This window comes from Notolepis coatsorum, assembly GCF_963971535.1.
Source record: "Notolepis coatsorum genome assembly, chromosome: 9".
NCBI classification, from domain to species: domain Eukaryota; kingdom Metazoa; phylum Chordata; class Actinopteri; order Aulopiformes; family Paralepididae; genus Notolepis; species Notolepis coatsorum.
The window spans coordinates 7,193,622-7,217,574 of record NC_140173.1 but is presented as its reverse complement, the minus strand read 5'-3'; the positions used below and the strand labels follow the sequence as shown (position 1 = coordinate 7,217,574).

Here is a 23,953-nt window from a genome sequence, read left to right as displayed (position 1 = left end):
TCTCCTTCTCTCTCTCACACACAGCGCGACGTGGAATCGATTCGTTACACAATCAGACCTATTATATACCAAGAATAACTTCAGTATGAGTACAGGGCTGTACACATATTTTGCATATTGTTAAACGAGCCAAGGCTAGCTATTAAACTATCGATATGAATCGAAAATCTGGGACCCTGATGTAAACAAGACAAACGTCTTTCTCTGGTCTGCATCCCCTTAACAATTGTGTGTATTGAGCCGTACTGTATTGTACCCATTCTGCAATCTGTTAATAAAGTTCTCATTCATTCATTCATTCAAACATAGACGATATTGAACAAGCCATAATCCACGTATTTTCAATCCAAAAGCGAGAGAGAGAGAGAGAGAGAGAGACTCACTGTTTAGTTGACACGTCCAGGGCAGGAGGGCTTGCCTTGATAAAGTAGTGTATAATCCACTGTTGATGTATTCCAGACCACTGTCCACTGTGTCCAGACTGCATCCGCCATATAGCTTGTTAGCCAAGTGTTAGCTTGTTAGCAGTTAGCAGCACCACAACACAAGTACTTCATTCCTTTGTCCATTTCCGCTCGAACAGACTGCAAACTACCTGGCGTTCTATCGCCATTAGGGATGGGTATCGTTAGGATTTTATCGATACTACTACTCTTATCGATACTGCTTAACGGTTCGGTACTTTATCGATACTCTTATCGGTTCTTTTTGGTTCTTTTTTTGCAAGAAAAAAAGACAATTAATTAAGAACAGAATCAACATTGCTTTATTATTTATAAATACAACTTTATAAATAAGTATTATAAATAAATATAATTTCTTCAGCAACAGCAGCAGCAATGTTCTTTTATATAACTTTATAAATAAATATAATAAATTAATATAATTTCTTCAGCAACAGCAGCAACAATGTTTTAAATGTGTCTGACTCTGAATTATAGACTTTTTATAATAAACAACAAATGCAAAAGGCTAACAGAACTGTGACACTGGTTCACCCTATCCTCTGTCATCCTTCCTCTAGCTGCTAGGGATAAAGGACTTTGGGTGGTGGAGGGAGGATGTGTGGTGGCCCTGGGCTCACTGGCCTGGGACATAGTGGCTGACGCCTCAGCTTGACGATCTATAAAAAGTTTAGATTGTAGTATTTGTAGCTAAACAATTGTTTTGTTTATTAGCCTATTTGTAATAATTCGTTATTAGCCTAGGCAACTCCGTATCTTGGCTTACGGTTACGGCTGCAGTGGATGCAGATGGAACACTGCGCGCAAGGCAGTCGAATACGCGCATTTCTGCACACTAATATCATGTTTTGCCAACAGATGTTTTGATAAATTGATTTGCTCGTATTGCCACCCTTACTGGCAAATGTTTTGTTGCACTTGTGGCAACGTGCATTGTCGGCATTGACCCTTGTAAAGTATATCCATACTTTAGAACGCTTCGCTCTATCCGCCATGATCACGACTCGGTGCATGCAGAGCTGCTGTCTGTGTGCAGAGCGCTATAGCACGGGGCGTCGGGGACTTTCATTAAGGAGTACCCGTATGTAGTACCCGGATGTCTATGTGTAGCACTAGCGAGCGACTCGCGAGGAGTGTGTGTAATAATTGACTCGCTGGCTGCGGCTCGCTTCTCGTGCAGAGACAGAGAGGATCGTTCGCAACTTTTAAATAATAATAATAATAATAATAATAATTTCTCTAGAGTATCGATAGCAGTACCGAGGACGTCAGAGCTTATAAATACTCCGGTATTTTCTAATATAGTACCGGTTCCCGTTTAAAACCGGGGTCCGGGGGGCATCCCTAATCGCCATGCTCTAAGACAAACTCTAACCTTAACCAACTTTGAAAGAGTGCCTAAGCTTAACAGTCTAAAGAACTTGCAGTCACGGCACGCTCTAAGACAAACAGCTGCCTGCATCACCAACCTAGGAATAAGCTAGAATTGGAACATTAGAAATTGGATTCGGCCAATCAGAGATCGTCTCTGTGAAATTCTGCTACGGAAAAAAATACTGGCGTCGGCCAATCAGAGAGCGTCTCCGCGAAATGCGGCTACAGAAATTCTTGACGCTACTGGCTAGACTGCTTCAAATCGCGCCCGGATTCCAACATAATAGTCATATTTCAACGCACAATGCGTTATGCACTGATTGGCTGTGACGGATACAGCGATCAAACTGTGACGCGCACTCAGAGCGCTATCGCGTCTAGCCCGGGCCGAGAAATACGAAAAAATAAAAAAATAAAAAAAACGTCACTTCCTGCTCAGGAAAACAAGTGTTTTTTTATTTTAGATAATAACGTTATATTGTGCATTGGAAATACAAACATACTTAAAATGAGTAAATATTATTCATTTTAAACATGTTTATATTATTTATAGGGCTATAAAACAAAAAACTTAAAAGTTTTATTTTCTTCTTCTCTGATTTAACAGCAGGTGGGGCGGCGCCCGTGCGCCCCTAGTGGCAGAGCCGCCACTGCGATATGCCCTACTTTGTTTACTTGTTTTATTGCACAATGTCATTCTATTGGATTCTTATTATATATTACTATTGTATTTGCACAATCGTTGCGGGCAAGACCCCCCGCATTTCATTGTATACTTGTATGCCGTGACAAATAAAACTCTTGACTTGACTTGACATTACAACACCAAGGATGCACCAATACCAACACTGGTATCAGATATGGGACTTTATGGGATATTGTTTTTTTTGTACTTATTTATCGTCATGCTGAATTAGTTATTTCCTGTAGAAACATAACATCACAGCTCTGGCATCATAATAATATTCACAAATATGCTGCTCCAGATTTACATAGGATTTTATGCCTGATTAGAGTAATTTGTTGGACACTAATGGGAAGAATCCTATGACTATTAGTCACAACACTTTCAGGTCCCCTGTCTTATAAATTGCCTTTTCCAGTGTTTAGCATTGTTTTCTAGAAATGGGTGGTTGTATCAACAATGTCTGTGTCTCAGATTCTCATTTTGGCGGATTGCTCTAGTTCAGATATCATGAGATCCTCCCCCACTGAACTAAGCCATTCTGATTTGACTGTTTTGCTGACGTGAATAAGGCACTGATCTGCATATCTCAGCCCCTGGTTGTAGTCACCGCCCACAATCAACAATTCGCTCAACAACGGAGCAGTGGGAATAATGCGGAAGCGGTTTCCGTGTCCCGGACTCTCCCTCTCTCTATCTCTCCAACCTGCATTTTACACACAATCGCGAGTCGAGCCGCTCACACACGCGCACACGCACGCTCACGGAGCAATCTCTCCTCTCTCTCGCTCCCTCTCTCTCTCTCGCTCTCTCTCGTATGTATCACGCTGTGTGGGTGACTGTTACTCAAAGCGCTTTGCGAGTATGGGCGGAGCCCAGCCCAAAACAGCTTGAAATCTTGAATTGGAAAAATTCTGCTTTAGAGTACTTGATTAGAAATACAAAACAATGATTTTTTTTTTTTAAAGAAACCTTACAGATGTGTTCCATAGACTCACAGGAATTGTGTAAAATTGCCCAAAATTGCCCAATTGCCCAAATTGAAAGGAATAGCAAAACAGGGGACCTTTAAGTCAGCCCTTGACACCAGGCTAACATAGGGTATCAGTATTGCAGAATTTCCACAATACTAAAATTTGATATCCAGTGTTGGGAAGTATCTTCACTACATGCAATTAAACTAGTAGTTTAACTACATGTTGCAGTAGCTTGCATCACTGAGCACAGAGCGGCAGCTCAATAGTGGCAGGAGGCCGCGACTAGCGGCCTCCAGTGTGAGGTTCGCCTCTTCCCTGGACCTTTAATTCCTGTTCCCTGGACCTTTGATTCCCTGTCTCCTCACCTCTCCAGCCCCCACCCTCGCGTTCGTTTACTCTCGTCTGCTCTAGCAGCCCACACCTGTCATTATGTGTTTGATTGGTCCGTGCCGAACACACACTTCTAGTCAAGTATCAATTACTATCTCGCACCTGATGTGTGTTCTAATTAGCGCCCCAGTGGGCTTTAAATAGCTCGATCTCCCCCCCAGTCCTCGCCGGGTCGTTCTGCAGATGCGCTCTCCGAACCGGCGCGTTCTCCAAGCAGACGAGCACCACTCCAGACCCCGCGCCAGATGCGCTCTCCGAACTGGCGCGTTCTCCAAGCAGACGCGCACCACTCCAGACCCCGCGCCAGATGCGCTCTCCGAACCGGCGCGTTCTCCAAGCAGACGCGCACCACTCCAGACCCCGCGCCAGATGCGCTCTCCGAACCGGCGCGTTCTCCTCCAGACGTCTAGCCTGCGCCCTCCTACTCCATCCCTGTAAGCAGCTCTGGCCCTAGTCTCCCCTGTTGGCTTCTTTGTTAGCTCCCCTGTTAGCTTCCCTGTTTGCTCCCCTGTTAGCCTGTTTAGTCTCCCCTGTTAGCTCCCCTGTTAGCCTTGTTAGTTCCCCTGTTGACTCCCCTGTTAGCTTCCCTGTTAGCTCCCCTGTTAGCCTGTTGACTCCCCTGTAGCTTCCTTGTTAGCCTCGTTAGCTCCCCTGCAGCTTGCTAGGCCTCTACTACCAGCATGGCCCCAGTCTGCTAGCTTAGCCCCGGCTGCTAGCACAGCCTCTATGTTAATGCAGCCCTTGCAGCTAGCATAGGCCCTGTAGCTAGCCATGCCCAGGCAGCTAACCCGGTCCCTCTGCATGGCCTCCACTTTTTGTGTAGTTTTCTCCCACTGCTAGGACTGCCCCTTCAGCTAGCAAGGTCAGTTTTCTCCCACTGCTAGGACTGCCCCTTCAGCTAGCAAGGTCAGTTTTCCCCACTGCTAGGACTGCCCCTTCAGCTAGCAAGGTCAGTTTCCCCACTGCTAGGACAGCCCCTTCAGCTAGCAAGGTCAGTTTTCTCCCACTGCTAGGACTGCCCCTTCAGCTAGCAAGGTCAGTTTTCTCCCACTGCTAGGACTGCCCCTTCAGCTAGCAAGGTCAGTTTTCCCCACTGCTAGGACTGCCCCTTCAGCTAGCAAGGTCAGTTTCCCCACTGCTAGGACTGCCCCTTCAGCTAGCAAGGTCAGTTTTCTCCCACTGCTAGGACTGCCCCTTCAGCTAGCAAGGTCAGTTTCCCACAGCTAGGACTGTCCTTCCAGCTAGCTTGTTCTCTCATGCTGGTCCAGCCCTGTCTGCCAGCCTAGCTCCGGCAGCTAGCGCAGCCTCTATGTTAATGTAGCAGTACAGCTAGCATAGGCCCTGTAGCTATCAGTGCCCCGGCAGCTACCCTTTCCCTCTGCTAGCCCCTTCCCTGTTCCCCTCTCCAGTGCCCCTGTTCCAGCCATGTCTGCTAGCCTAGCTCTGGCAGCTAGCGCAGCCTCTATGTTAATGTAGCAGTACAGCTAGCATAGGCCCTGTAGCTATCAGTGCCCTGGCAGCTACCCTTTCCCTCTGCTAGCCCCTTCCCTGTTCCCCTCTCCAGTGCCCCTGTTCCAGCCCTGTCTGCTAGCCTAGCTCCGGCAGCTAGCGCAGCCTCTATGTTAATGTAGCAGTACAGCTAGCATAGGCCCTGTAGCTATCAGTGCCCTGGCAGCTACCCTTTCCCTCTGCTAGCCCCTTCCCGGTTCCCCTCTCCAGTGCCCCTGTCCCTCGCCCTGTCCAAGGCCTTAACCCTGTTTTCTCTGTCCCTGTCTCCAGCCCGCCCCCGCGGGCCTCTGTTCCCGGTTCCCCTCTCCAGTACCCTGTTCCTGCCCTGTCCCTTGCCCTGGCCCTGTCCTTTAGCCTTTCCCTTAGCCTTCCCCTTAGCCAGCTCGCCTCTTAAAGGCACATTGCCCTTTTTCCCTAGTTCTTGTTTTCCAGTGTTTTGTGTTCCCCCTTAAAGGCACAGTGCCTATTTTTCCCAAGTTCTTGTTTTCCAGTATTTTGTGTTCTCCCTTAAAGGGACAGTGCCGCTTTTCTGTTGTATTCAATAAATGCCCAGTTCTTGGCTTACTCTCATACCTGTCTTGTGTTGTGCGATTGGGGTCGGTTACAAACCATAACATCCAGGCTCCAAAACAGGGGGCAGCGACGGCTGCCAGACATTGACCTTGGACTAATAGGAACCCAAGGAGGACAATACACTACCTGAAGCATACTGCACCTTAAGTGACACTGTGAATACTGTGAATATATTTATATTTAGTTAGATAGTTAAATTATATTGACCAAATTGTTTACACTGCTGTGTTGTTTTTTACTACCTGTACCCCCCCTTCCCCATGCTCAGTATATTTTAACTGTATTTATTTCTGTATATTTTATTTTATTTTTATTCTATTTTACTCTACTCTTATCCTAGGCAACTTGATTGATTTGTGTTATTATTATAATTCGTGACCTGTCCTGTCTAAATGTTTAAATGTTGAGCGATTTGCAGTGTCAAATTTCCCACGGGATAATAAAAGTATTTCTATTCTATTCTATTCTATTCTAGTAGTTCAACTAAATAATCAGTCAATAACTTTTTTGACATTTGACATTTACATTTAGTCATTTAGCTAACGCTTTTATCCAAAGCGATTTACAAGTTCTGTACAACAGGTCAGCAGGAAGGGTAGCTAAGTAAGAATGTTCGTCAAACAGTGTTGAACTTGGAAATAAAGGAATTATATTATTATTATAATTTTTACCACTACCTCTCTTGAGTAAAACCTCCTTTGACCAACCCCTCCCCTCTCCCTGTTGTACAAGAGATTCTGCTCTGACAACTAAACTGACAAACGAAACCATTTTGATGTAAAAGTTGTAGGTCTAAATGGTCTAAAAATGTGCCAGTTCAAGATAAACAAGTTTTGCATTCACTGCAAAAAAAACACAACGTTTTACTAAGAATGAGGTGTGAAGAGTACACTATGCACTCAGTTTTCGCTTTCAATTGAGTGGCATTTTCGTTTACAATCATATCACTTCATTGTGTGTTATAAATTATAATTTTGTATTAAATTGCAGATGCCCCTTTTATTTTATTTTTTATTTTTTTAGCTTGAACTACTTTTTTCAATTAACTTTAGTTACCAAACTATATCCTGCTGAGAGTAGCTTTGCAGTTCAACTTCTTCCAGTAATTGGTAGCTTCCAAAACGATGCTCTCAGAGTATCTTCCCTAACACTGCTGATATCAAGAGCCATTATGTAACATTTAAGCTAAGCGATTTTCTGCTTTTTGATACACAGAAAAATGTATTATCTCTGTCATTCTTCTCAGATCCTACAAATGGTCTAAGTCTACTGTTCAGAAAAAGTACTGGATGGCATCTGTACTCTGACAGATATTTAAAGAGGCACTCATTAAGCAATCCCTCCAGATTCTCTACAGTGCATAATTTCATTGAGCTGTAATTAACACAACACAAAGACCCAGTGTATTTTGAAATGAAACTAATTAAACTCTCAGTGAAACTAAATGAATGTGTGCAAAACTGTCACCTTTGGGATACCGGTATGTATGAGATTATGTGCATATAATTATGGGCGGCTACGTGGCGTAGTGGGCAAGGCGCTCGCCACGAAATGCTGGAGACGCGGGGCTCGTCAGTTCGAGCCCAGCGCTCCACATTTGCTTTCAGTTTAGCTGGTCGTCCGTACTAATACACATTGGCCGTATTAGGGGGTGGGAAACTGATGGGTGGGGATCGGGCGTTGTGGACAGCGACTCCTACAGGTCGGTTGGTGCGCCTGCGCAGTAGAATCAGGAAGTGTCGGGGGCAGCGTGAGCCTCCCACGCGTTACTCCTCGCCACTGAGAGATCGAGCTGCGCAGGTGAAAAGATGCGACTGCTGTTACCTCAAGTACCGGAGGGGACTTGTGCTATGTATGACTTAGTCCACATTGCAGCCGGCTTGTGGGAGGCAAGAAACAGCGTCCGTGACAGGGGAGGGTTGAATTGGATGATACAAAATTGGGATGGGAGAAAATATAGAAAATGGGAGAAAAAGTGGATAAAAAAAAGAGATTATGTGCATATAAAAGAGCATTGTTTATTTTGGGTGAAGTGCCCCTTTGAAGTGAAGTTTTGCCAAATTTCTATCAGCATGTGACTTGTCCCACCAGAGGCGAGAACATTATTAGACCACTGCTACTCGCAATTTAAGAACGGGTACAAGTCTCAGGCTGTTAGCCCATTTGGTAAATCTGATCACGATGCCATCTTTCTTATACCGGAGTACAGACAAAGTCTCAAGCGTGTTCCTGTAGTAAAGCGAGAAGTGAAGCGTTGGTCTGTGGAATCGGGGAACACGTTGCAAGCAACACTAGAGTGCACAGACTGGAACGTGTTCCGCAAGAACACAGACAATATAAATGACTACACTGAAACAGTGCTGGACTTTGTTGGTACTCTGGTAGAAGAAACAATCCCCACTACCACAATTAGAGTTTTCCCAAACCAAAAGCCCTAGGTAGACAAATCTGTCCGTGAGGCTCTGAAAGCGCGCACCTCAGCCTATAACGCCGGGCTCGTGACAGGCAACATGAACAAGCACAAGGCGGCAAGATACAATGTAAAGAGGACAGTAACAGAGGCAAAACGGCGCTACAGGGATAAGGTTGAACTTCAGTTTGAACAGGCTGATTCCAGATGTATGTGGCAGGGCCTCAGAACGATGACAGATTACAAAGGCACCTCCCTCAAGCTGAACAATGATATCTCCTTGGCGAATTAGCTCAATACCTTCTATGCGAGGTTTGAGGCTGTGAATAACACCAGCCTACAGACCACTGACTCAGTGTTCAGGATAACAGAACATGAGGTGAGGAGGACCTTTAAGAAAGTGAATATCAGGAAGGCAGCAGGACCGGACGGTATCCCCGGCCACGTCCTAAAAGTCTGTGCCGACCAATTGGCCCCGTTATTCACTGACATATTCAACCTGTCCTTAGAACAGGCTGTCATCCCCACCTGTCTGAAGAAGTCCACCATTAGTGTACCCAAAAAATCCACGCCCGCTTGCCTAAACGACTATCGCCCTGTAGCTCTCACCTCCATAGCCATGAAGTGCTTTGAGAAGCTTGTGAAGGGCTACATCTGTTCCTCCCTCCCCAACAACTGGACCCCCTGCAATTTGCATATCGCCCCAACAGGTCCACGGAGGACGCCATAGCCCATGTGCTGCACACACCTGGACAAGAGGCAGGGGCACTATGTGAGAATGCTATTCATCGACTACAGCTCAGCATTCAATACCATAGTCCCCTCCAAACTCGTAGTCAAGCTCAGGGACCTGGGATTGAACTATGACCTCTGCCAGTGGGTCTTGGACTTCCTGACGGGAAGACCCCAGGTGGTGAGAGCAGGCAACTGCACGTCCTCATCCATCACCCTCAACACAGGGGCCCCTCAGGGCTGTGTTCTGAGTCCCCTCCTCTACCCGCTGTACACACATGACTGTGTGGCACAGTGGAACAACAACACAATCATCAAGTTTGCTGATGACACAGTAGTGGTGGGCCTGATCTCTGCCAATGACGAGAGGGCCTACCTGGAAGAGGTAGAGGATCTGGCGCGGTGGTGTCAGGAGAACAGCCTCTCCCTGAACGTCAGCAAAACAAAAGAGATGATTGTGGACTTTAGGAGGTCGGGGGCCAGGGACCACAGCCCCCTCAGCATCGACGGGGCACCGGTCAAGAGGGTGAACAGTTTTTTTTTTTTTTAAACTTTGACCAGTCACCTGGTTCTTTTTAGCGTTTATTGCTTTTTCTTCGCATTCATACTTGGTCAAGTTCGACCGACAGAAGCAGGCTGAAAGGGTTCAGATGGGGGGGAAAGACACTCTGGGGAAAGGCACGGCTGCCGTCCGGGATTCGAACGCGCTCAGCCCCAGATCCGCGCGAGCGCGGTTGTCCACGGCGCTGAAATAGCACTCGCGGTACGTGGTGAGCTACTGGAGCTCCCGAGGGTGAACAGTTTTAAGTACCTCGGAGTCCACATATCCAAGAACTTGACATGGACCACACACATTGACAGTAGGGCTGGGCGATATGGCCTAAAAATTCAATCTCCGATTTTTTTTCTCTTGAAAACTAGAAACGCCAAGGAAATCATTCAAATAACATTTGTTTTTTAGGGCGGCTGATTGGCGCAGGAAGTAGCGGGGGCAGCGTGAGCCTCCCACGCGTTACTCCTCGCCACTGAGAGTTCGAGCTGCTGCGGTGAAAAGATGCAACAGGCTGCCTCCTCGTGTACCGGAGGGGACACGTGATGCAAGGCTTCTGTCCTCACTACAGCCGACCAGTGGGAGGCATAGTCTAGCAATGTTCAAGACAGGGGAGGGAAGAATTGGATAATACGAAATTGGGATGGGAGAAAAATTGAAAATGGGGAGAAAAAGTGGATCAAAAAAATAAACGTTTGTTTTTATTTAACAAAAAAAAATATCAAACCAAGATGAATTTCCCTATTGGGATTGAAGTGCAAACCTAACTTTCACCAATTTTCACTTAATTTTCTTTTTATATATATATAAAGTATATAAAAGGTTACTCTTGATCAAACAAAGATGAATGTCCCTATTGGGATTAATAGTGCAATAACATGCTTTTTCACCAAACTTCACTTAAAACAAATAAAGGTGCCTCTTGATTAGAGCTGCCGCGGTATTGATTTTGCGAAATATTTCCTACCGCTGCGGTTATTACACACACAAAGTCTTTAGAGGATGACTTTGCAGCATGAATATTGTTTGGGATTCGGCAAGCACGCATTCGTTATTGAAAGTAAAACACGGATTCGAAGTCTCCCCTCTGGTCGTGCGCCGTTCACTCTGTGTCGCGGGCAGGGGTGGTAGCGGCACGCCCGGCGGTTACCCCCCGACCCTTTCTTCTTATTATTATTATTATTATAACGTTACTACTTATGATTACAGAGGCATTCGTTTTGTGGCATTAACGTTATATAGTTACACGTTCAATAACATCAGCGTATTTACCGGACCATAGCAAGGCAAGCATTACTCAATTCATATCTCAGTTCCTTTCTTTGCTCAGAGCGTGCCGAGTTGTGCCCATTCTGCGGTCTGTTAATAAAGTTTTCAATCACAATCAGACAAGTGTATAGAACGAAGGGCTTTTATTATAACATTCGTTGCAGTAAAATCATTATGCCTCGTTTAGTACTCCTGAGGAGCGACGGTAATCCACTCCGGCGGGAGCTAACGTATTAGCCGTGTTGTGAGCTCAATGGCTGACATTCAGGAAGTAAAAACCTAATACGCGCTTGCCGATTGGTGGTAACACACTGCAGGACGCTCCAACGTGTGACGCGTCTCTCTTCTGACCAATCAGTGGTCTGCAGTGTTTCACGTGACTTTTCTGGTACCCAATAGGGTCGCTTGGAACCTCGACAGAGGAGTAGGGTATATCTGCAGAGCCGCAAGCCCAACGAGAGCAGGGTACTTTATTATTATTATAAAAAACAGCAGTGATGCGGTATTCAGCCTAACTCTGTGGTGGCCGTGATGTAATAGCGATACCGCGGTAATACCGATACCGCGGCAGCTCTACTCTTGATCATCAAACAAGAAAATAATTTTTATTTTTATTTTTTATGGATTTAAATTGTTCAAAATCGTCCTAAATCATTCATTCGAATTAATCGATCAAATCGATTAATCGCCCAGCCCTAATTGACAGTGTAGTGAAAAAGGCACGGCAACGCCTCTACTTCCTTTGGGACTTACCTAAGGAAGTTCAAAGTGAGTCAGAAGATCCTCAAGAACTTCTACTCATGCACAATAGAGAGCATCCTGACTGGTAACATCACCTTCTGGTTTGGGAATAGCACCGCACAAGACCGTAGCAGACTACAGAGAGTGGCCCGTTCAGCCGAACGCACAATTGGAGGCTTCACACTCTCCAAGACATTTACAACAAGCGTTGCAGGGGCAAGGCTAAGAGAATAATCAAAGACTCTAGCCACCCAAACAACGGCCTCTTTGAACTGCTGCGGTCAGGCAAGCGATACTGGAGTCTCATGGCAAGCACAGAGAGACTCAGAAGGAGCTTCTATCCCCAGGCCATCAGGATGCTCAACGACAATGACACTATGTAACTAACAACCCATCTACACTCACAGCACACACATCCACACACACTCACTTTAAATAAGCACTCACCGTAACACCCACTCTACTCATTTTAACACACTTTATATTTATTAGCAAAGAGATTGCACTACAATTCATACCTCATTGCACCTGACCTTACCCTAAGTTGTACCTCATCCCATTTCTGCATTGTACCTCACTGTTACTCTTTTTTTTTTTACTCTGTGTATATATGTATATTGACTGAACACTTTTTGTTTACGTACTTTTGACTTTCCATTTTATACTTTTCATGTATTTTTATCTAGCACAATCCCAGGAGCGCATACAGAAAAAAGCATTTCATGGAAAAGTATTCTGTATTTACTATGACAACTAATAAACAAACTTGAAACTTGAACTTGAAGTTTAGGTCGCTATGAAAGGCATATCTGTACATCTCTATTCAGTCATGGGCCATCACATGAACGCATCCATCCTTTCAGCTCCCCCCCCCCAACCCCCCCCCCCCCCCTCTCTCCTCTTCTGTGAGTGTGAGGTTACCTCCCTGACCAGTAAATCTATTTATTCCCTCCCCTCCCATCCCCCCTGACAGAAGGGGTCGGTGTTGGCTACTTCAGGAACACGCTTCCCTTCAGACACGGAGCGATAGAAGGAAGCACTTGTGTCACCAGCACAACTAAAGGAAGCGTGATTTAATGAGGCATGTGAATTATACCAACAGTCCTTAAAAATCTTTCATTTACTCTGCTTCAATCCACACACAATTTGTGGACAGATTAAGACTTGCACTGTGTGTGTGTGGTGTGTCTCAGTCACCTTGTTTTTAAGTGCCCCCCCCCCCCCCCCCCCCAATACTTGGTCACCCTAGATGGGGTTAACAGTATAACTGAATTGTTTCACAATTCACAATGAAACAATTATTTCAACACTGTTTAGACCGTGTATTAAAACAGTAAACACACTCCCAAGAGCATCTTCATAGTTTCATTCTAGCAGCGGGTCAGAATTTACACGTGGGCTAAGTGAAAGGCTAAGTCATGTCAAGTTGTAACTAGGGTTGGGTACCATTCACATCTGAACCGATACCGGTACCAGTTCCTGGGATTCGGTATCGATACCCAATGGTACCTTTTTTCTGTACTTAACTCTCTTTGTAATAACAAAGAATTACATTTCAGTTGTACTTTTTTTCCCCACACTTCTCAATTTCAACATTGTTATTCATTTAGAACATTTTGTTATTCATTGTCGTAACACGCCACGCAAAATAAATCGCATGAGCATGCATTATGTTTTTAAATGTTTAAATATCAACATTATCTGGCCATCCTCAGTAAATGATCAAACTCCTCTGACCTTGTCTGGTCTTTCCAAAGACCCAAGAGACGGGAATAACATATATATTTGTGGAAAATATCTACCCTCTTGTCAGGATCCTAGGCCCGGTCATGGTTGGACGGGTCAGGATGGTAACTTTGAGCAGTGCTCTCCACCTGACAGTGGGCAGTACCCTCCACCTAACTTTGGGCAATGCCCTACATCTGACATTGGCCCTCGGCCTGATATTGGCGCCCTACCACCCTCTAGTGGTCACAAACAATTGGTGCACGCTACAATGACAAATATCTTGACCACTGTATTAACAATAATTAATTGTGTAATCAATGTGGTGTCCTGGTGTGTGCTGTCATTGTCTTTCCCTTCCCTGGTGTGATGTCATGCACTGTGTTGGGTTGTTAGGAGTTGCCTTTGTGTTTAGTTGTGTTTAGTTGTTCTTTGCTTATTGTCTAGGTGTTGTTTGTGATTCTGTGTTGGCCAGGTGTTCTTAATTGTTAATTAGTCGGGGTATTTAGGTGTCTGTCTGTCTCCCCTTCGTTGTGGCGACATTCCTCCAGTTACCCCCTGTTCCTTCACGTCGTGTCGCACCGTTCTCCCTCTAGTAAGTCTTAGTGTTTGTTGTTTTGTATTGTGAAGTTTGTTATTTAGTTTCTGTATTTTTCCTTGTATTGCACTGGATTCTACAGTAAACATCATTCTCCAAGCTTCACTCCTCGCCTCTGCCTCCTCCATTCCTTCCCTTTCTGTATTATTGCATTCTACCTAACCCCGTCGTGACAGAATGTCGCCACCAATAATGAATACAGCAGAAAGGGCAAGCGATACCATTCGGGTCGTCCTGAGCCTGATGGCCGGTGAGACTGACATGAAGCATTACTCACCGGCCAAGTGGGGGTTCCTGCTCCGGGAGATCGACCAGGTCGCCATGGAGAATCCGACACTGGAGCCAGCGATGTGGGAGATGGCTGAACATGTTGCTGGCCTCATAGAGAAGCACAAGTCGGAGGCTAGGGTAGCTAGCCTGCCGACTGTTCTCAGGCTTACTGTCAGCCTAGATCCTCCCACAGCCGCTGAGGCTGCTCGGATGTCCATCGCCGATCTGTCGTCTACAGCCAACATAGCTCCGACCATTAGCTTCGTGCCAATAGCTAACCGGTCGTCTCCAGTTAGCACAGCTCCGCCTGTTAGCTCCGCCACTATAGATGGCCAGACGTCCCCAGTTGGTACAGCTCTACCCGTTAGCTCCGCTCATACAGCTAACCAGACGTCCACAGCTAACATAGCTCCGCCGGTTAGCCTTGTGTCAAGGGCTAACCAGCCACTCCCAGCTAACCTAGCTCCGTCCGTTAGCTTCGTGTCAATAGCTAACCGGCCGTTTCCAGCTAGCACAGTCTCCACTGCCAGACTAGGCTCCAGGTTCAGGGTGAGCCTAGTATCTGAGACAGACCAGATGTCTCCAACTAGCACAGTCTCCACTGCCAGACTAGGCTCCAGGTTCAGGGTGAGCCTAGTACCGGAGACGGACCAGATGTCCCAAGCTAGCCAGGCACTCCCAGCTAACCTAGCTCCGCCCGTTAGCTTCGTGTCAATAGCTAACCAGCCACTCCCAGCTAACCTAGCTCCGCCTGTTAGCCCCGCTACAGTAGCTAACCAGACGCCCACTGCCACCCTAGGCTCCAGGTTCAGGGTGAGCCTGGTAGCTGAGACGGACCAGATGTCCCAAGCTAGTCAGGTCTCTGCAGCTAGCAGGCCTAGGAGGGCTATTAGGACAGGAGCTGCTAGGCTCTCCCCGACTGTTAGCTTAGCCTCGGCAGCTAGCCAGGCATTCTCAGCTAGCACAGTTCCCACAGTGAGTCCAGGGCCCACAGTTAGCCTAGCCCCCGAGGCTAGTATGGCTAGTAAGGCCTCCACAGCTGGTCCAGCTTCCACGCCCAGTCCAGCCTCTGCTCTGGGTCCTGGCTCCTCATCCCCGGATCCTACACCACGCCTCGCCGCCGCGACCGATCCGGTCTCCACGCCATGCCCGGCCCCTACACCTGGTCCGGCTGCCGTGCCGGCTCCCGGCTCCTTGACGGATCCTGGCTCCTCATCTCTGGATCCTACACCACGCCTCGCCGCCGAGACCGATCCGGTCTCCACGCCATGCCCGGCCCCTACACCTGGTCCGGCTGCCGTGCCGGCTCCCGGCTCTTCGACGGATCCTGGCTCCCCGTCTGGTCCAGCTCTGCGCCGTGATCAGCGTCCTGGTCCTCGCCGGGGTCCTCGCCGGGGTCTTCGCCGTGGTCTTCGCCGTGGTCTGCGTGGGATCCTGCTCCAGGGGTCGTCGCCGCCGCACCTCCGGTCCGGCTCTCCTGAACCGGCCCCAAGTCCGGCGGCTGGAGGGTCTCTCGCCCGGGATCCTGCTCCAGGGTCCAGCTCCCCTTCCCGGGCTTCTACACCTGTACCCACCCCCCCTCGTCGGGCCTCGGTGCCCGTCCCCACTCCCCCTCGCCGAGCCTCGGTTCTCAGGTTCTGCCCCCCTCCCCGGGTCTCGGTGCCCATCCCCACCCCCCCTCGTCGGACCTCTGTTCCCAGGTCCAGTCCTCCTCCCCGGGCCTCTGTTCCCGTCCCCACCCCCCCTCTCCGGGCATCTGCGCCCGTTTTCTACCCCCCTGGCTGCTATGCCCCTCCTGGGGTTTTCGCTCGGCCTCCCGGCCCCTGGTCTTCGGGTCTCCTCCCTGGATCCTCTCCGGGGTTCCAGCTTCCTCCCTCGCCTGGCTATGGACGTTGTCTTCGGTGGTCTGGAAGCCCCCCGTTGAGGGGGAGGTACTGTCAGGATCCTAGGCCCGGTCATGGTTGGACGGGTCAGGATGGTAACTTTGAGCAGTGCTCTCCACCTGACAGTGGGCAGTACCCTCCACCTAACTTTGGGCAATGCCCTACATCTGACATTGGCCCTCGGCCTGATATTGGCGCCCTACCACCCTCTAGTGGTCACAAACAATTGGTGCACGCTACAATGACAAATATCTTGACCACTGTATTAACAATAATTAATTGTGTAATCAATGTGGTGTCCTGGTGTGTGCTGTCATTGTCTTTCCCTTCCCTGGTGTGATGTCATGCACTGTGTTGGGTTGTTAGGAGTTGCCTTTGTGTTTAGTTGTGTTTAGTTGTTCTTTGCTTATTGTCTAGGTGTTGTTTGTGATTCTGTGTTGGCCAGGTGTTCTTAATTGTTAATTAGTCGGGGTATTTAGGTGTCTGTCTGTCTCCCCTTCGTTGTGGCGACATTCCTCCAGTTACCCCCTGTTCCTTCACGTCGTGTCGCACCGTTCTCCCTCTAGTAAGTCTTAGTGTTTGTTGTTTTGTATTGTGAAGTTTGTTATTTAGTTTCTGTATTTTTCCTTGTATTGCACTGGATTCTACAGTAAACATCATTCTCCAAGCTTCACTCCTCGCCTCTGCCTCCTCCATTCCTTCCCTTTCTGTATTATTGCATTCTACCTAACCCCGTCGTGACACCCTCTTGTCTAGTATATTACACTGTTATACTAAACATATAAAAGGTACTGAAATTTGGTACCAATTGATCTAGCGTGAATCGGTAGTACCGATGTAATTCGGTCTGTACCCTTAAATGTACAGAGTTCGGTACCCAACCCTAGTTGAAACACAACGGCAGATGACCTGGTCTAAGATAACAAGGGTTTGTGAAACCTAGGGTCAAAATACTGTGTTCTTACATATCTTCTAAATGTGTAGGCCTGCCGCGATAAGCAATAATTAAAATGAATGCAATGATTTTGACGGGCGCGATTAATTGCTATTTGCGCATTTGTTTTAATGAGGCGGAACCAGTGCCCATTGTCAGTCACTGTCCGTGTTGGGAGGCGGGCCGCTGGCTTTACTACAGAGCAGAGAGCACAGCACAGGAGCTCCGTGGGGCAACACCACATAGCTTAACTACATTTCTCAATAGTGTTGCTCCTTTTAACCAAGTAGCGTTATTTGTAGTGTAACGTTAGCGTTTTAACGTTAGTAGCTAACGTTAAAACTAACTTAAAGTTAGTTGTTCACCAACAATCTCAACATTTGTTTTATCATTAGCTCATGTCGATCTACTAGTAGCATCAGCAAGCTAACGTTAGCTGGCCCCAGTCCACTAGCAGCATGTCGATCTACCAGCAGCATCAGCAAGCTAACGTTAGCTGGCCCCAGTCCACTAGCAGCATGTCGATCTACCAGCAGCATCAGCAAGCTAACGTTAGCTGGCCCCAGCCCATTAGCAGCATGTCGAAGTAGTAGTAGCATCAGCAAGCTAACGTTAGCTGGCCCCAGTCCACCAGCAGCATCAGCAAGCTAGGATAATAACAACAATACTTCTGGTCCGGTCGGTGGGCTTCAAAATAAAAGTCTAAAACACCGGAAAAGACGGAGCGGTGGGCTTCAAAATAAAAGTTTTGGGAAATAAATTTCTCAAAAAAAAATTCTCTAACCGGTCGCAATAATATCGCTTATCGCGATATTTTCGGGGGCAATTAATCGCCCAGCAAAATTTGTTATCGTGGCAGGCCTATAAATGTGCCTATCTCTACTTCATATTGATATTATTGAAATAGCTGTGACCCACTAGAACCCCTTCAAGGACTGCTGCAGACTCCGAGACCATTGGCATACTGCAGTGCTTGCTTACCCATAAAAACCAAACCTGATGAGTAAGTTCAGCAATGAATCAGCTCTCTGAGATCAAGCATAAGTGAACACACAGCGAGAAGTGAATACGCTCAGCACCAGCTGTCTTTAATGTCCAATTAAGTCACATCACCACCACCCACGGCCCACCGAGCAGATCTCTCTCTCTCTCTCTCTCTCTCTCTCTCTCTCTCTCTCTCTCTCTCTCTCTCTCTCTCTCTCTCTCTCTCTCTCTCTCTCTCTCTCTCTCTCTTCTCTCTCTCTCTCTCTTCTCTCTCTCTCTCTCTCTCTCTCTCCTCTCTCTCTCTCTCTCTCACCTTCTTCCTATGGTATTATGCACATAACATCCACTCCCCTCTCTCCTCATCTCCTTTCCTCCATCCTCTCTTCCATCCTCCTCATCTCCTCCATCCTCCTCATCTCACCTCCTCTCCTCCGTCCTCCTCACCTCCTCTATTTTCTCCTCTCCTTCCTTCTCCTGTAAGAGAATAGTCTCATCTCCTTCATAGTTAAGACCTGTGTCTGCTGCTGGCGGTATCGCCCGCTCCATCCATCACAATTCTCCTTCGGTGACCCGCGGCCCCTTATCTACCTTCCACAGCCTCGCCTGTATCTCCACCATCAGAGTCCCAGCCACGGCTAAAGCTGCAGGCCTGAGGCTGCCATTAGCCTCCTTCTGCTAGCTGTCCACATGGATCAACTGTCTGATAGTACACGAATAAAAAGGGACACTAGCAGAGAGAGAGAGAAAGAGACGTGCCTCGTGGGGTGGTGTATCCAGGTCCAACGGGACATGAAGGACACACTGACTGTATGCAGGAGGGCATCACATAATAATTGAACATATTTCTGAGGTAAAGGCGCCTCTTTAAATTCATGCCGCCATTTAGATCATTAAAGCGTTGCATTTTCAGTGACACTTTCACAATAATGTACCATATTAACCTTGAATAGTTATTTTTCATCAATTCACATTTTCAGGCAGGCTTGTGGGCAGTGGTGGAGAGTGACTAAGTATTTAACTCAAGCACTGTACTTAAAGGAAAACTCCAACATTTTGGGAAATTTGCTTATTTGCCATGTACCCTGGAGTTAGACAAGTAGGAGTAGGAAGACGTTGGGAACTAGGCTAATGGAGGAACCTACTTCCAGTGACTGACGCTAAGCTAGGCTAACGGTGCACGTCTTCCTACTCCTACTGCATGCACAGAGAAGAAAAAGGTATATGTATCTTAACACTCCAACATTTTGGGAACCCTGGAGTTAGACAAGAAGATGCATACCTTTTTATTCTCTGTGCATGCAGTAGGAGTAGGAAGACGTTTGGAACTAGGCTAATGGAGGAACCTACTTCCAGTGACTGACGCTAAGCTAGGCTAACGGTGTGTGTCTTCCTACTCCTACTGCATGCACAGAGAAGAAAAAGGGTATGTATCTTCTTGTCTAACTCCAGGGTAGATGCCAAATAAGCTAATTTCCCAAAATGTTGGAGTTTTCCTTTAAAGTAAACATTTAAGGTACTTGGACTAATACTTGAGTATTTTCATTTAAGTGAACCTTGTACTTTTACTCCACTACATTAATCTCAACTCAAGCGATCAGTTACTAGTTACTTTGAAGAACTTTAAAAAAAAAAAAAAATTATATAAAACATGGCAAATTATTATAATCATTAATAAACAGAGCAGCATTTCTGGCCCACATACCACTTTAACATAACCTTTAGAGGTCAATGGTTCGAGGATGGAACGCTCCCAAGCACTGGAATACACAAACGTCATGTAGAATGCGTAATTTGGGTATTTAAGTACACTCAATAACAAATACTTCTCTACTTTTACTTGTGTATAATTGTGAATGTAGGACTTTTACTTTTACCAGAGTACTATTTCATCTGGGTATTTCTACTTTTACTTAAGTAAAGGAACTATGTACTTCTTCCACTACTGCTTAAGGGTACAATGACATAAAGAAACAAGAGGTCTCATTACATTATAGCTTATAGCTGTTCATACACAGTAGCCATGGACTGGAGTCAGAAGCCACCAAAATATAACACAGAAAAGCCTCGAATGAGTCTCTGCCCTCTGATTTCTAGTCAGTGGTGAGAGAGAGAGAACAGCCCGTTCCCTGGCCCCTGCATCAAAAACAATGACCCTGGATCAGCGATAATGATGTGGTCTATATTGATCTGTCTGGCGATAGGACACCGAGCAGACACCCTTCTCTGCCTCGTCACAAACAATCCACTGCAGCCTTTCCTCCCTATCAAAGAATTTGTATCTCTTACTGGAGAGATAAGATATAAAATAAGTGAGAGAGAGAGACATGGTGAGAGATGAAAGGGAGATGGGTAGATGATAAGTAGAAAATATGATGTGACAGAAAGGCCAAATGAAATATAAAGTAGCTAGCTACAGGTGAAATTATTAGAAATGAGAAGGACAGAGATGAGAGTCATGGTCTGGACAATGAGAAATAGATTGCATTATCTGTGGAGTCTATTAGCCTATATTGAGTCTGGAGTCTATTGGTCCCTGGGAGCCTACATTGTCCTGTGAAGACTGTTAACTCAGCAAAGGGCTGATTCACCTGGGATCAATTCTATAATGTGTTGTTCACGAAAGAAGGTGAGCACGCTAGAATTGAGGCAGAATAATACAACATAATATGTTGTTAATAATAATAATAATAATAATAATAATAATAATAATAATAATAATAATAATAATAATCATGATCATAAATAAGAACGGCCCTCTCCCCCTCTGACAAGTAACCCCCCTCGTCCTCCTCCTATACCACACAGTGACAGGGGGTCCATGTCCATCACTGACACACATTCTGTTTATTCCAGCAAGACTCGTTTATTCCGCCCCACAAATTCCATTCAGTACAGCGTCCATCTGTGTATCAATCAGGGCAAAGTTTGAGTTTGACACATTGTTGTCATTGTTAGGAGTGTGCACAGGCGCGCGTAAGGGTGAGAGGGGGAACACATGCACACAACGCGAACATCAATTGGCTTCTGATCTGAGGGAGATGTACGAAACACGGGACTCACCCGCACGAGGTTGCTAACTGCCGCCTGCACGGCCGCCACCGGAGCCGTTAGATCCGGGATGGCTTTACCGTCCACCTCCCCCTCCTCGTGCATGATGACCAGGTGAGAGATCTGCTGCGCCACCGGCTCCAGGATGCTCTCGATGGTCTTGGTGTGAAACACCGGCATTGTGAAAGACTTTTACCGCAGCGCTCCGATAGATGATGAAAAGGCGGCTGGTCGCTCCAGCACACAGATTTCTCCCGCCTTGCAGGAGAAACGAAACGAAAGACAAATGGTCCAAGTGATCGGTCCCTGCTCCAGGATGAACCCCTTCACGCGTCACCCTGTGAGGACAGTCCGCTTGTGGCAACGGTTGGAGCTGAACTCAGCCGCTTGCTGTCCTCCGGTGGGAGCGACCGACACCGTGACAGAAGGAATCACCGCCCCTCCGCCCAATCACGGCCGAGGAATACATACAGCTGCCAAGCGGATTGGTGCCGTAGACTGACGCTCTCTCTCTCTCTCTCTGCTTACGCGCACGCACACACACACACACACGCACACGCACGCACACACACACACACAGTCACACACACGCATGCACTGCAATTGAGAGCTGTTCCCAAATTACGTCATGCATTCCATAGGCCCCAAAAAGGAAAGTCTTGGGGTAACTTAATGAGATTGAAAATATATAGAAAAGGGGGTGCCAGTGGGGGTTAGGCAGATAGGTCATTGCTGTATTTATCCAGGGCAAGGTGGTAAACATAATCGTGGACCGACATGTGGACATACCCACACGGCGATCTGAAGACCGCCAACAGAAGATGCTGTAGATTAGCCACGGCAGGGTGTTCTTTTTCTTCTATACTCAGGATCATGGCTGTGTGTATTTTATAAAGAGGCCAACCTGCTTCTGTCATATGATCTGTGTTCATTAAAAGGTGGGTCGGGAGTTCATGTCTCCAGGCCTCCACGTCCGTATCTAAATTAAGACCAAGGATTCAGCTTGCTGATAGAAGGAAGGCCTTCAAAACACTCCTGCAGCAGAGAGAGAGAGAGAGAGAGAGAGAGAGAGAGAGAGAGAGAGAGAGAGAGCCAGCTAAGTCACGTCTGCCCCCCCCCCCCTCCCACACACACACCTAGCTCTCCAGTTTGCCGCGGGTCCAGAATGGAAAGTTAAAGATCCTCAATGAACTGGTCCCACTGGGTTCACACTCATCTGACAGGTCACACTTAACTAAGGTGTCTGCAGCACCGAGGGGAAAACAAACCACCTCTGGGTAGAACTAAAGGCACGAGGGGCACGGCAGGCTGTAGACACAGACCTCAAGTCCTGATTTCGACATAAGAGTGTAGCAGGTGTATTGGGGGGGGGGGGGCTCTGCTTCTCCTGGTTAGCCTGAATCCTCGGTGAGGAAACTGGAGCCTCAGGCAGTGAAAGAGGTGTATTTATACCCCAGAGTCCCAGTGTCTAACCATACGTCCTCAGCTCTGAGACTCCTGTGTGTACACGTGTGTGTGTGTGTGTGTGTGTGCGTGTGTGTGTGTGTGTGTGTGCGTGTGTGTGTGTGCATGTGTGCGTGTGTGCATGTGTGCATGCGTACGTACGTACGCGCTCGCGCGTGAGGGACGTGGACAAGAGACATCGTCTGGGGCGGGGGACACTCAAACCAGAGAAACTGGACACTCTGGTCCAACCAGGAAGAACTCAGGAATGCCACAGAGTGGTTTGAGTGGCATGCGCGTTCCCAACCAGTCCAGCCACCTAAGACTTCCTAAGTGACTGAGGATCCGGATTGGTGATGACTAGCATTCATAGTTCCTCATTCTCATTATGTCTCTGTATGTTTTATGTATTAAGTTGTGTTCATGGGAGTGAGTCAGTGTTGTCAAAGATGATCATGAGTGCCATTTCAGGGCACTAGCAAACACTTTGGTCAGCTGGCTGCAGTGACAATGGGATTCAGAATCTTCCTATCTGCCAATCTAGTTTTTACAGTAGACTGAACTGAGGAGAAGCTGGGAACCTGCTTAAGTACTGTAAGTACATACCAGACACAGCCTAAATCTACCAGCATTTGACCAGTGTTCATTCCCTGGTTGCAATAATTATGTATTACCTCTCCTCCCTTCTCCTCTCCTTTCATGCCCGGCAAAAAAGAGTTTTGTTTGAAACGTAGAGTATAAACCATAGAAAGGGGAGCATCGATCCAGTGTGTCTATATACTCTTCTGATTTCTCACATTCATATCTGGATGTTGTTGCTTTGGAATTAAATAACTGGCGGTCTTCCCGAGGTCAACGGAGGACAAGAGCACAACTGGTATTTCTCTTCCTCACTGTCACTCATCATCTCTCACAAACTCGACTGTAACTAGGCGACATCAGCAAAGCACCGTGTGGGTGGATAAGGTCTGTCTTTCATCATGTCTTTCATCCAGAGTTTTCCCTGCCTTTTCACCTCTTAGTCGTCTGACTCTAGACTAATAATTAGTATTTAGTTATGGGGGGGAAAGTGGGGGGAGGGGGGAACAAAGGAGAGAGAGAGGGAGAGAGAAAGAGGGAGAGAGAGAGAGAGAGAGAGAGAGAGAGACTTTGACTTTTGATATTCTTTATTAAAACATCGACTAAAAAACAGTCAGTAGAGACACAGAAATCTCACGGCATCTTCATAAAACCAACACACACACCCACACACGCCCGCTCACCTGCACACACACACACACACACACACACACACACACACACACACACACACACACACGCACGCACACACGCACACACACACACACACACACACACACGCACGCACGCACACACGCACACACACACACACACAC

General features: G+C 47.0%; 1 protein-coding gene across 5 annotated transcripts in view; it reads right to left on the bottom strand.

Annotated features, from left to right (window-relative positions):
* LOC311234375 (vinculin-like) overlaps positions 1 to 21,483 on the bottom strand; it is a 131,161-nt gene extending 109,678 nt beyond the window's left edge. For all 5 annotated transcript variants that reach the window (XM_084321535.1, XM_084321534.1, XM_084321536.1 and 2 more), the window contains exon 1: positions 21,129 to 21,483. In XM_084321535.1, coding sequence (XP_084177661.1) covers positions 21,129 to 21,296 — 168 coding nt within the window. In that variant the 5' untranslated portion in view covers positions 21,297 to 21,483. The remainder of the gene's footprint in view (positions 1 to 21,128) is intronic.
* Between the last annotated feature and the right edge of the window lie 2,470 nt (positions 21,484 to 23,953).